Consider the following 14,560-nt stretch of genomic DNA (forward strand, 5'->3'; position numbering starts at 1 on the left):
CTTGGGAAGGATTCGGACCAGAAGAGAATTCCTGGGAGCCTGCTAAGAACATCCTGGATAAAAACTTCTCCAAAACTTTCACAATGAATATCCAGATAAACCCAAGCCTTCTAGAGGGAGGCCTAAAGGAGGGGGTACTGTTATGGCCGCCGGCCACAGCAAGCCGCAACCGGGGCCGACTGTCATGGCCGCCGGCCGGGGCCAGGTACTCACCCGCGGCGTCAGGGGGCCTGGAGGCTCCTGCAGGTGCAGGAAGCCTCCTCCGGCATTCTTCCCGTGGCCTTGGCCGCTGCCTAGGCCGGCCGCGGAGCCCAGCGGGGCTGAGCTGACTCCTCCCCCTTCCTGGATGCCTTAGAGCCGTGCGCGCGGCTGAAGAGAAGATTTAAAGAGGCCATGACAGGAAATGGTCGTGGCTCCCTCCTGAGACTCTTCCCTCATTCTAGGTATTGAAGGCAAGGTCTGCTCCTCAGACCTTGCCTTGGTATTAAGGCTTCTGGTTCTGGATTCCGTGTTGGTGTTCCGGATCTCCGTTCCTGGTCTTTGTCCCACTTCTGGTCTCCTTCCTTGTTGGACTGATTCTTGGCTTCCGACCCTTGGATCGGCTATCGTTCTTTGCTTGGCTGACCTTGGACTGGCTGCGGACCCGTCTCCTGGCTTCGACCCTCGGAACGCCTTTAGACCACTCTTTGGCTTCTACTCCTGGACTGACTCGATCTGCAGGAGGCGCCTGCATCCAGACCAGTCTTGAGGAAGTCTCCTAAGTCCCAGCGGCCGGATTCCTATGGGCGCCTCCGGGGGGAACCGCGAGCTTCCAGGGCGAAGTCTTTCACTCGACGGGCGAACCTTCAAGCCTTGCCCTCCGATGGTAGGGACCAGAGAGGGTTGACTCCCTCTTTGGAGGCGCTAACCTTACCTCGGAACAGGGGTCCACTTCCGGATTTGTAACAGATGCAGGCGGCATTGGGGTAAGTGCGGTGGCTTACAGGGGCATCCCACAAGCTGCCAAACATAAGAGTATTCAGGAAGTAATTTTGAATAGCCTGCCCAGCTGTAGGGTACGAGTGTACTTTTGTCTGCATATACCTTGTAGTGAATTAAGGTTTCCTGTGAAGGGAGCCGATGCAATAGAAGTGCACGGTAAAACGGGCGCGGGTGTTGCACAGGCACTTGCCGGCATTCTCTGGCTCCAGCAGATGGTGAAAGTTCTGGATTCTTTGGCTCCTGGGGCCTGGTCTCCCAGGGCAACGGCTTGCAGGCTGCTTAGAGTGGGATCCAGGCCCCTAGGACAACAGTTTGTGTAATTGTTCTCCTAGTGGGGCAAGTCTTGTTCTGGCTCCCAGAGGTTCCCTTGTCAGTTTCCTGCTAGAGCTGGGTCCAGTAAGTGATCCCCAGGTGCCAGTTGGGGTTGAGGTATGATAGTGGCTCCCAGGACTCCTGAGGGGCCTGGATGAGCAGGAAGGGCTTAGAAGAAGTCCCCTTGTGTATGTTTTTCCCGGGGCTGGGATATCCCTCTCCCCCACTCTCACGCCCATTGTTTCCCCTTCTTGTCCTTCGATGGACTCTCTGAGACTTTATTAATATGACTGCGACAATCCCTGACTGGGGTGCAGTTCAATTAGCCCTCTCATATAATGGAAACTAATTTATATTAAATGGATGGCCAGAATGAATGAGGCTTTAATCTACAATTCATAAACTCTGGTTATACTTAGCAGAAAACGGTGAAAAGATGTGATAGCAGGGCTTTCCGCAGAGATGTTGCACATTATTAAAAGCATGGCAGAATTAATTAATGATGCAAGGACAGCGTGTAACAAACTCATGTGCTGACTCTGGTTCATCCACAGACGGCTCAACGCTGATAACATTCTTGCTTGGAAGTGGTTTCAATTCTTCATTCATCTGCAAAACACATTTCTGTCCTAACAGATTTTATAAACCTGCTTTTATAAAAGCAGTTTATTTTTTTTTTAAATCCTATAATATTTTTAATATTTTAGTAGACAGATTGCCTTAAATTGACATTTCCCAAGGCCTAGAATCCAGTTGAGGCATAAAATTCTGTGAGGTCGAGGCACCCGTGCTGGTTATGGGCTCCGTGGGCTATACGAATTTTGGCTGTAAGTGGGGGATATTATTCAGGGTGTTCAAAAATGTTATTCGTCACAACTCAAAAAAACAAACAAGCCAAAAACGAAACCATGTCCAGAGCATGCAGGAGGTAGAAGAAGCCTCCTCCGGTCCAAGCACAGATCACCCTACACAGGTTTACTCACCTGTCCACGTATGCCCCGCGGATCCCTGAACACTCAGCAGGGTCTGGAATATCTCTGCCTGCCGGGTTTACGGCCTATGGGAAAATGGATTCAGGTGCTGATGGAGGGAACGGCTGAATTCTCTCTCCCAGCACTTTTGCTTGCTTTGAAGTTGCAAGTAGTTGTATTTTGTTGCTTTTTTTTTTTAAAGCCGTTTAGGGGTGGGGGTTGGCTTAAGCTATATTGTTGCATTGGAAGAAAAAAAGCTTTATAGCGGTGAGTGTGTTTAGCTGCGAGTGTTGTTTTCCGATTAGTTATCAAGGTTGCTTGATGTAAAAAGAAAAATAACACCTCTGTCCCCCGTGACGTAGCCAGCCATGGGCTCACCTTGCTTCTAAGTGCTCGCCCTTACAGGTCCGTCCCCCCCTACTCCAGCTGCAGATTGTTTTTCATACTCTAAGCAACAGGGAGGAGTCTTTCTGTAATTTGTTTCTCAAGGGGACCCTACTATGGAGCCGATACAATAAAGTGCGCCCAGCTCAACGAGGGGTTGGACCCGCATTTTGGATGCGCATCCATAAACCCCGATGCAATAAGGGCACCAGCACGCGCAAACTCTCGCACAGCCAATAGCGCTCCTCACATGTAGATTGCACGGAGATGAGGCTATTAACCCCGTGATGCAATCACCGCTCGACCAACGCGCCCTCAACGCGGCAAACCTAACGCCAGCCTTGGCGTTAAGCCTTGTCATGTGTCATGAGCTCACAAAAAACCCAGAAAGAATCCTGCTTTCTGTGTGCCTTCTACTTAGTAGCATGATGACAGTAAGTCGGAGGAACCACAGAAAGCTGTGCCATGACAAAATGGAAAGGGAAAACAAAATTCTGGGCACACAATAAACAAGCACAATATACAAGCTCCAGGTCATCTGTATTGTGCATGTATATTGTGCTGGTAGCAGGATAAAACCCGCACACAGCCACGTTTCCTGGTGCCCGATGCCAAGGACGCACCAGGGACGCACAATTTTCTCTAGTGCATCCTTTTTAGCACGGCAGCTCCTAAATATCAATGGTGATGTGACAGAAAAAGGTGTGTCCTCTGTCTCTATTTGCCAGTAGGCCTTGAAAACCAATGCATCTGGACTGGTGAAGCAGAATGATAAGGAATAACCTTATTAAGGCACGCCATTTACTTTTTATCCAAAAATGTTATCTCAGATTTAAAAAAACAGACAATACAATTTCAAAGGCTTCTTGATTTGAAATAACTTAACGTACTCAGGGCCGGCGGGAGCACTAGGCGAGCTAGGCCTGGGCCTACGGTGCCTAATGGTCATCAAGGTGCAGGAAAGAGGAGTGGGGATTTGAATCGCTGCCGCCGCCACTGCTTGTGAGAGGAAGGATTCGGGGCTGCGACTGGGAGGGTGGGCGCGTAATCCCCTTGCATCGGCCCTGAATGTACTGAAGGTAGAGGGAGGGAGACTCAGAGGCAGTACTTCCTTAATGGGTGCTTGGAAAACCTACCAGCAAGGGTGCTGAAGGCCAATACTGCGACAGAATTTAAGCAAGCTTGGGACAAACAAACACAGTGGTAGGAATAGGGATGAGAAGCTGGAGCAGGGAACTAACTGAGTGAATTGCCTACCAACGATCATTTCTGCTCACCACAAAGAAGACATGAGAGACCCCCTACCATAGAAACCAGCAACCGGGACTTCAGTACGGCAATCACGTTGGAAACCAATGAAAGGAAAATGAATGCACCAAAGACAAAATGAGGTTATGATAACGTTTTAAACATCCTCTAAAACGCCGTACCGTGAAATAATTCTAAGGGATTACAATCGTTATACCATCCGTCATCTCGATACAGGCAGCCTCTTTAGCTGTTAAGCGCTTGAGATAGCCAAATTATTTTGTGAAGTGTATTATTCCATTCATTTGTCATACGGTTCTTGAACACTAAGATAAGCTACCTGCTCTACTCCATCTAGGATCCCAACTGAAACAAAACATGGACTGCAAGCCATTAATTCATTCCAGACTTTCTACTTCCATAACACGCGCCAAGAGACAAGACATAAAGCAATCTGTGATCACTGTTCTGCCCAGTAACTTCTAGCAGTACTGATCAGTACCGTTCAAACATTTATCAAAAGCTGCAACTAGGTGAGCCCTGTGCAGAACAAGTCAACGCCCTATGTAAGGGGGGAACTGTAATTATGGAATTAACACTGCTCATATTGATAAATGTCAATTTCAAACCTGTTCTTGTGTTATGAAATATGTTTATCAGGTGCCTTTTACCCTCGTCAGGACACGGTTTGCTTTTTCCTATATAAAGCTAAGGTCTGCACTTTGAATGTAACATCAGCTCTGATCCTTCATAGGTTTTTGTACGCCAGACAAAAACTCCCAGATTGTCTGGATTGAGGAAGAGGAGACCAGCATGATTTAGAGGGTGATCAAACAGACCAGAACCGAACTGCAAAATGTGGAAGAGTCTAGGGTAAAACTAGCATCTATTAGAAATTACACCTCAAGTACACAACGTAAGAGTTTGTCAATAAAAAGTATTTTACAGTATCTTATTCCTCATGTACAGTACCGACATAGCCCGTTCTGTGTGCAGAATTTTGGATAAAAGTACAAATGTCTGAAAAACCAGAACCTACTTTATCAAATAATTAAACAGTACTGGAAAGAGCTCTTCTCATGTCCCACAGCCTACATCCTATGGGGCTGGACTTTCACTGCTAAAGTCATGTCCACAGTCTTGCAGGGCAAGCATAGATAAGACGGAATGAACTGGATAAAACGCAATTGACAAAGCTTGGCCCAGAACCCCACTACTAACAGCAAACTCTGCAGCACGAATGCAAGGAAACCACCTTTGATTGTGAAACATAGTCATGTACATCTGCATAGAAAAATATCATTGTTTAAAGCAAAAAGGCTGTAAACCGGTTGACGCTTTTTGCTGCAGAGGACTAGCCAGATACACCGTGCTATGGAGTTTTCAAATTTTATCCCATTGAAACATACACCTAGATACCCAACACACACATTTATATAAATATATCTGTGCAAATATAGTTATGTGCTTTTCCATAGTGAAGCCTGAATTATATACCTGTAATGATGTCTGCAAACGCTTTGGTCAAACTTTGAGGGTGCCCATATGGCAGGGTCTTCCCTAATATTTTACATGCAAACCTGCTGAGTTGCTAAAAAATGCTTTTGCTGTTTAGAAACTTAGGTGAAGGCAGAGTATCAAATGTTCGTAAAGTAATGGAAACCCTTCTTTTGCTGCAGGTGTGTTTCCTGCACTGCTGCTTTTTTGCATGTACTGTACAACACAATTTCGAACTCTACAGTACTGCCGCCATGGGCGTGGTTTAGAGGACAGATCTATGGCGCTGGATGCTCCCTCATATCCTTCCCCAGTGGCACTCCAATATCTTACTGGGCCCACTGAGGAGTCAGCACTGCCTGAGTAAAGCCCATGCAGAGAATCGGGAAGCTGCAGCTCTCTGCAATGTGGAGCTAGGAAGCCCCGAAATGACAGCACATGCAGTTGTATATATTTTAGTTATTTGGTCACACCAATGTCTGCATTGTAGTACGTTGTAGTGCTATTGCTTCTGCAAGGCTACATTTCAGCCTTGCCCAGTTTTAATACACTAGAGGTAGAACTGCTGTTTTACATAGAAAAAGTAACAGATGACGACAGATAGAACAGATCACTTAGGGCCTGATTTAGTAAGGTTTTACTCCCATTCTATGTCTATAGGAAAAATGCTTAGTAAATCAGGCCTTTAGTTTGTAAGTGTAAAAAAAAGAGTAAATAACCCAGATACAAGGCTGTTGTTTAAGTCAAACTACAACTAAAAGTTAGCAACATAACCTAGGCCAGTACCCACTGTGAATATTCTTGCCCTTGTCCTAATATCATGACCCTTGCCCAGCAATGCCAGCTTATTCCAAGTCCAGCTTCTGCCTGGCTTGGCAAAAATTCAGCATAGGAGGCAAATATCTGGGCATGCCTTATCCATTTACCTTAGGCAACACCAGCAGAAAAATTATTATGCGGAAAAAGGCATGCTCTGGTTTAATTCACTGCAGCACATGTAAAAACGAGATTACAAAGAACAACCTCAGATGAAAAGGTCCAGAACACTATAGAAGTCCTAAATCTTGCTAAATCTGGGAGTGCCCAGCACAAATGAAACGTGATAGCCCGTTTTAAATGTCAGGGAGTTGGGAACGTACCTGGTCTTGATGGCACCTTCCCGTGGTGGAGCTGTTTCAGCCGTTTCTGGTGGGACTTGCCATTGTAGTGGATCTGGGTCTGGGCAAGGGAGTTTAGCTGAATGTTGCACACCTCGCAAAGGGTGAACGAGTGGGGCTTTTTGTCCTTTTTCACACTCTGGTCCTCCAGGGCCAGCTGCCAATCTGAGTAGGTGTTTCCAAAATCCGGGCTTGCAATTCCATTTCCAGGGGGGTGAGAAGGGCTCAGCGGGCGCTTCATACCTACCGATGTTAAGAGAGAGAGAGAGAGAGGATGTGATGGAATGCGAGGACAGCATTTACCTGTAACAGGTGTTCTCCGAGGGCAGCAGGCGCGCACACACACACACACACACGCGCGCGCACACACACGCACACACACACACACACACACATCATGTGACCACATTCTGCACCCGACAGACAGATCCTTCCACAGCCTTCTGGAATAGGTAAAACCCTTTCACCATGCTGCGGCAGCCCTGCAGCTCTTTCAGCACCATACATTAGCTTTGGCTGGGAAAAGAACAACCCTTAAGGGGAGGCCAGAAGGTTGCGCCACTGGCGAACTGTTGTCTTCAGAGAACACCTGTTACAGGAAAGCAACGTAGCTCCATCTGAAGACAAGCAATTCACCAAGTCAAACATGGGACTCCCTGGCTAAGGATTGTCTTCAATAACAACAACAACAAAAAAAAAAAGTAAAGCAATAACAAGAACCACCAATGGTAGGGGAAAACAACATTTTCTTACTCTGTTTATTAACTTTTTAATTTTATGCATGCCAACATATTCACTGAGAAGGAAAATATGCATCCTGAATTCTTCCAAAAAGAACAAGCTCCCCTCGCCCCCCTTTCAGTCCAGATAATGGAGGAGAAGAGGGGAGCAAGGTCAGAGTCCATCAAAATCTAATGTTTACTGGACCTTTAGCCAAATATTCCCAGAAAAGGAAAGAGGCTTCATTTCATCTAGAGAGAAAAAAAGTACGGCCAGTTCCATCTTTAAGTCATATACGCTTACACGTTACTGGAAAAACACCTAGGGATCTAATTTTTTTAAAAACGCTCAGTGACTATATTAGGGACCTCAATTTAGGCAGATTTTCAGCTCAATTTGAGGACCTCAGTAAAGAGCAGAAAATTCCCCTAAATTTAGGAATCTGAAACTTGGGATTCTAGATTTAGGCAACTAATTTAGGTGCCTAGTGCTGAAAGTCAGTGCCCTGCCCTCCTAGCTGCTCAGTCATTTGCTTTTTAAAGACCCGATTTACAGTATGTGTGGGACTGCCACTCTTACAAAGTTAACCCCCCCAAGTACAAGACAACTGCTGGCACTACACTGAGAGCCTGACAACGAGCATGCAAGAAGAGCAACAAGGGACTCGGATTAAAAGTAAATAAATAACCTGCTGGCTACACACGACTGTACCTATTCAATGCAATGTAACAAACCCAATCTCTTCTGCTTCCCGACTAAAATTAAAAAATCTTCTTCTATAGGCTTGGGTAGCTCATTACACACAAAAAAAAAGCTTCACATTGCAATCCAAAAATATCCCCACTTTTGTTTTAAACAAAAAAAGAATTTCAAGGTCTATTCATGGTCAGTCTCCAGTGCAAACATCAGGAACGATTTAGCCTTTGTCATCGCCTCTTACAAGGCTGAAGATTTATCCAAAGTTCCCAATGTTAAGCCTTCAGGACTAAGTGCGCTTAGAGCCTCCCGCTTTCTCCATGCCAGCGTCACTAGCTCTCACCATTCCCCCGAGTCCCCCTAATCCAGGAGATAATACACTTTTATAATTGGTGGCAGGGGGTTCAAAGGAATGAAAAACCTCCATTAAATATTTTCCAGCACAACCACATTAGCCTTCACCCGTATACTCAGGGACGATTGCTGATCTGATGCTACTTCCTCACAGTTAGAATCTCAACGGGTTTTGACTGGACTTGGTTTTGCACCTCGATTCAAATTTGTACAAATTACAACATCCCTCAGCTGCATAATGGCTGACCTCTCAGCACTGCTTTCTTGGACCCTGTAGGCTAAAGTTATGACATGATCCTTGGACTGACGGGTAGGGAGTGTGCACTGCAGGATCCTGCCAGTTGTATAACGTTAGCCGATGAGCTACCAGAAACCTTCAACAGCTTGGGCCAGATCACCAGTCTCCGTATTCACTCCCGGTATTCCCTTCTGTAAGGCTCTCTCCAAAAAGCCTTCGACCAGTGGCAGGGCCAGGAGAGCGCTACAGTCTTTTCTTTGCTGGGACCCGTCAACAGGACTCAAAGCCCTGTGCCAAAGGGAGTGCTCGGGCTTAGGACTGCAGCTCCGATCATCACCACTGTAGCTTCCACTCCTATCATTTCTACTCACTTGGCCCATGTCAGCAGTTCTGGGGAAATTGCAAGCTTTCTTCTCAGACAAAGTGGAAGAAAATCGGAAGACAAACTCAAATGAAGAAATTCTCCTCCTAATATAAAGGCATAAGAACAAAAGAACATGCCTTACTGGGTCAGACCAAGGGTCCATCAAGCCCAGCATCCTGTTTCCAACAGTGACCAATCCAGGCCATAAGAACTAGGGATGTGAATCGTTTTTTGACGATTTAAAATATCATCCGATATATTTTAAATCGTCAAAAAATCGTTAGGGCCACGATACAATACCAATTCCCCCGATTTATCGTTAAAAAATCGTAAATCGGGGGAAGGGGGAGGGCAGGAAAACCGGCACACTAAAACCCCCTAAAACCCACCCCCGACCCTTTAAATTAAATCCCCCACCCTCCCGAACCCCCCCCCCAATGCTTTAAATTACCTGGGGATCTGGCGGTGGTCCAGAACGGCGGCGGTCCGGAACGGCCCCCTCAATAGAATCGTGTTGTCTTCAGCCGGCGCCATTTTTCAAAATGGCCGCCGCAAAATGGCGGCGGCCATAGACAAAAACGATTCGACGCAGGAGGTCGTTCCGGACCCCCGCTGGACTTTTGGCAAGTCTTGTGGGGGTCAGGAGGCCCCCCCAAGCTGGCCAAAATTTTCCTGGGAGTCCAGCGGGGTTCCGGGAGCGATTTCTTGCCGCGAATCGTTTTCGTACGGAAAATGGCGCCGGCAGGAGATCGACTGCAGGAGGTCGTTCAGCGGCGGTCCGGAACCCCCGCTGAACGACCTCCTGCAGTCGATCTCCTGCCGGCGCCATTTTCCGTACGAAAACGATTCGCGGCAAGAAATCGCTCCCGGAACCCCGCTGGACTCCCAGGAAAATTTTGGCCAGCTTGGGGGGGCCTCCTGACCCCCACAAGACTTGCCAAAAGTCCAGCGGGGGTCCGGAACGACCTCCTGCGTCGAATCGTTTTTGTCTATGGCCGCCGCCATTTTGCGGCGGCCATTTTGAAAAATGGCGCCGGCTGAAGACAACACGATTCTATTGAGGGGGCCGTTCCGGACCGCCGCCGTTCTGGACCACCGCCGGATCCCCAGGTAATTTAAAGCATTGGGGGGGGGTTCGGGAGGGTGGGGGATTTAATTTAAAGGGTCAGGGTGGGTTTTAGGGGGGTTTAGTGTGCCGGCTCACGATTTTAACGATAGTTTACACACCCAAACGGCAACAATACGATTCCCTCCCCCTCCCAGCCGAAATCGATCGTTAAGACGATCGAGGACACGATTCACATCTCTAATAAGAACCTGGCAAGTACCCAAAAACTAAGTCTATTCCATGTTACCATTGCTAATGGCAGTGGCTATTTTCCAAGTGAACTTAATAGCAGGTAATGAACTTCTCCTCCAAGAACTTATCCAATCCTTTTTTAAACACAGCTACACTAACTGCACTAACCACATCCTCTGGCAACAAATTCCAGAGTTTAATTGTGCACTGAGTAAAAAGAACTTTCTCCAATTAGTTTTAAATGTGCCACATGCTAACTTCATGGAGTGCCCCCTAGTCCTTCTATTACCTGAAAGAGAAAGGAGGGAGGGAGGGAGGGAGTCAGTTTGGCAGCAGAGTGGTGCAAGCACACTAACGGAAAGAGCATGAGTTGATTCAATAGGATCAAAGAAGCAAAATAAAATTTCTAAAGGGCCAAGAAACCTAATCCAAGCAATCTGAAGGGGTTTTGGGAGAAAAATCTAAAAGGGCAGATTTTAATACCTACGTGTGGGCGTAGATTTGTGTGCGCGAACTGGCCTGCACAAATGTACGCCCGATTTTATAACATGCGCGCACATGTTATAAAATCTGGGGTCGGCGCGCGCAAGGTGCACACTTGTGCACCTTGCGCGCGCAGAGCCCTAGGGGAGCCCAGATGGCTTTCCCCGTTCCCTCCGAGGCCGCTCCGAAATCGGAGCGGCCTCGGAGGGAACTTTTCTTCGGCCGCCCCCCCCCCCCCACCTTCCCCTCCCTTCCCCTATCTAACCTGCCCCCCAGCCCTACCTAAATCCCCCCCCTACCTCTGGGCAGGTGTAGGTTGCCGGCGCGCAATCCCCCTGGCATGGCTGCTGTGCCGGAGGCCTCAGTCCTGCCCCTGCCCCGCCCACAAAGCCCAGGGACATACACACGTCCCGGGGCTTGCGTGCATTGCCGGGCCTATGCAAAATACGCTCGGCGCTCGTAGGGCTTTTAAAATCTGCCCCTGAGTGTAATATCTTCTAAAGTTTTGCGGGCTGCAGGAGAGTGGAATACATCACTGGTCTCGGTATACAGAAAGAAATTGAGGGGAATCATGTGGCCACTGCATCCTGGGGACTACAACCTGCAGGCCGTGAAAAAGCCCTCTAGAAATCTCCATAAGAATCTGTGTAGTGCTGAGTGTGGTCATGTCACCCCCTCATGTGACTCGATGAACTCTTATCTTCAGAGAATTTGTGCATGAGTACATAGCACTGTATAGAAGACATTTTTCAAGCAGGGATCAGCTATGGAGGAACGCGTGTAAATGGGCTTTTGAAAAATTGCTACTTTTACGCACATAACTCCTTTGAAAATTCACTCCATTATTTGCAACGTTGACTTTAGGTATGGGTGGACAGATGGAGAAATGGAACACGGACCTGAATTTTAGTCTTACTGAAAAAGATTGGACATACCTGTGGGTCTCGTCCCATAAATGTTATATTTGCGTTAAAAGAGTGGAATTAATGATTCGCCTACTTCATAGGATCTGTTGAACACCTAGTTACTTCACTGACGTATTTGCCGACGCGAGTCCCGGTTGTCAAAGGGGATGTTCGGTCTGGGTACAGCTCGGCACATGTGGTGGGAGTGCCCAGGACCAGCCAGTTCCAGGCAGCTGTGACACAGGAAATATCAGATATACTTGAGAGTCCCTTTCACCTGGCCAGGGCTCGGGGCCTGCTTGCCTGATTGGGGTCCCTGTTAAAAAAAAAAAAAAAGGCTCCTCCCATTCCATGTCCTTCAAGAATTGGTACAAAAGTCTGAGCTTTGAATCAAGGTGCACGCAGTCTTCAGCAGGGGAACTTCATCTGGCCATGCATGGCGTCCAGCTCTGGCAGGTGGTTCACCTTCTGGTAGCCATGCAGAAAGCAGCTGTCCTAGCTGCCCTCTCCCCCCCCCCCCCCCCCCCCTGCAGCAGCAGCAGCCCTGGGCTCGACAGGGCGTCCAACATGGCTGCTTGTGGCTCCAGTAAGTCTAAGCCTTGTGGCAGTCCTACCCCTGCACTGTTCTCAGAGAGGACCACTATGCAGCTTTGAGTCAGCCATACAGAAGAACAAGGGAGAAGGGGAGAAGAGCAAAGGGAAGTCTGGGGGGCTCAAAAAATCAATAGGAGCATGAGCAAGATCGGGAGCAGGGAGCGAGTCAGCAAGAGAGAGGTAGGGGAGGGGAGATGGAATGAACGCTCCCTGGGGTGAGATACCATTGCACAGTTTTATTAATGCAGTGAGCAGAGGTGCAAGGCTTGCCTTATCAGCAAAATGTCCAAAAAAAGGATCATTTTATAATTTTAACAAAGTTCAGAAAGTGTCACATTCCTGCTGAAAATGGAAATGCACATGTAAGTACCTTGCCTGCCACTAGAGAAAGTTCTAGAAATGACCTACAGGAGGCAATTTTGAAACCTTGTGAGCCTGCCAGCGCATATCCAAAGGGAAATGATCAGCTTACTCTGTTACCCGGGTAAATTCTTCTGAAAATTGACCACTCCCCCAGGCCTGCCATGTCAATGCCATGTGTCTCGCCCACTAAACAGAAAACCGCATCCTGGACAAGCAGTAGAGCGCTGCTTTTTACAAATATGGCGGCTGATATTCAAAGAGCCACTTAGTGGCCATGATAGCAAAGTATAATTTTAACTGGCCATCCTGGGTTCATTTTCAGCCTGAATCCAGCCAGCTAAGTAGCAGCTGAAACTCGCTTACCCCTAGCGGTCTTCATTTATTGCTTATTGCCCTGGGGGCAGCTGGCTTGTGCTGAAATTTAAGTGCGAGCAGGTTGCACAATCATTTTCAAAGGGGTTAGCTGCTTAACTTCAGGAGGTAAGTGGCCAGATTGGTCCTTGTGAAAACTGACTGTGGCTGAGTGGCTAAATTTATCCATGCCAAATGTGGGTGAAGTTGGCTGTGAAGTTTGGTCAGGGGAGGAAAGTTGGGCACCTGATTTAGGAGCTGAAAGACAGGCAGAGGGATAGTGTGCCCGGATTTAGCTCTGATGTAACATCAATCAGTCCTACTCTGTCCTCTCCCAACCGGAAGGCCCAAAAAGCTGATTATCACTCCTCCAGCCTCCCCACCCCTACCTGTAACCAATGTCAAAAGAAATCCTCCGGACGCCAACCCCTGAATCTGAAGACTGGAGGGTGGCCAATGTAACCCCAATATTTAAAAAAATTTTAATTAAAAATAGGGAAAAATAACCGTTGCTGTAGTTACACGATGTTAGGTTCCATATTAGGAGCTACCACCCAGGAAAAAGATCTAGGCATCATAGTGGATAATACTTTAAAATCGTCGGCTCAGTGTGCTGCAGCAGTCAAAAAAGCAAATAGAATGTTAGGAATTATTAGGAAGGGAATGGTTAATAGAACGGAAAATGTCATAATGCCTCTATATCGCTCCATGGTGAGACCACATCTTGAATACTGTGTACAATTCTGGTCGCCGCATCTCAAAAAAGATATAGTTGCGATGAAGAAGGTACAGAGAAGGGCAACCAAAATGATAAAGGGGATGGAACAGCTTCTCTATGAGGAAAGGCTGAAGAGATTAGAGCTGTTCAGCTTGGAGAAGAGACAGCTGAGGGGGGATATGATAGAGGTCTTTAAGATCATGAGAAGTCTTGAACGAGTAGATGTGACTCGGTTATTTTCACTTTCGAATAATAGAAGGACTAGGGGGTACTGCATGAAGTTAGCAAGTAGCACATTTAAGACCAATCGGAGAAAATTCTTTTTCACTCAATGCACAATAAAGCTCTGGAATTTGTTGCCAGAGGATGTGGTTAGTGCAGTTAGTATAGCTGGGTTCAAAAAAGGTTTGGATAAGTTCTTGGAGGAGAAGTCCATTGATGGCTATTAATCAATTTTACTTAGGGAATAGCCACTGCTGTTGATTGCATCAGTAGCATGGGATCTTCTTGGTGTTTGGGTAATTGCCAGGTTCTTGTGGCCTGGTTTTGGCCTCTGTTGGAAACAGGATGCTGGGCTTGATGGACCCTTGGTCTGACCCAGCATGGCAATTTCTTATGTTCTTATGTTCTGAACCCCCAATGCCAAACAAACAGATTCTTCCCTTCCCCTCCTGGACATCCTCCCGTACGGAAGCTAACCTTGCCTCCAGTGACAGGAGAGATGCGGGAGCCCCTCCTGCTGCTCCCTGCAGAATGGTGTTTGCCTATTAGCAGCACTGGATCAGGGAGGAGAGAAATATTCCTGTTTCTTGTGGGGGTAGGGGGAGGATTAAAGGAGATCAGGGTAGGAAGACAGATCGCCAGGTGCAGCTGCAAAGGTTAAAAGTGTTCAACAGGCTTGGACATTGTTTAAAAATACAATCC

At 47.4% G+C, this 14,560-nt stretch overlaps 1 protein-coding gene across 4 annotated transcripts in view; it reads right to left on the reverse strand.

Moving 5' to 3' along the window:
* Positions 1–14,560, reverse strand: part of LOC115073630 (transmembrane protein C17orf113-like) — a 167,655-nt gene that overhangs the window by 113,284 nt on the left and 39,811 nt on the right. For all 4 annotated transcript variants that reach the window (XM_029572226.1, XM_029572230.1, XM_029572228.1 and 1 more), the window contains one exon: positions 6,533–6,793. In XM_029572226.1, coding sequence (XP_029428086.1) covers positions 6,533–6,791 — 259 coding nt within the window. In that variant the 5' untranslated portion in view covers positions 6,792–6,793. The remainder of the gene's footprint in view (positions 1–6,532; positions 6,794–14,560) is intronic.

This window comes from Rhinatrema bivittatum, chromosome 12 (genome assembly GCF_901001135.1).
Source record: "Rhinatrema bivittatum chromosome 12, aRhiBiv1.1, whole genome shotgun sequence".
In the NCBI taxonomy this organism is placed as follows: domain Eukaryota; kingdom Metazoa; phylum Chordata; class Amphibia; order Gymnophiona; family Rhinatrematidae; genus Rhinatrema; species Rhinatrema bivittatum.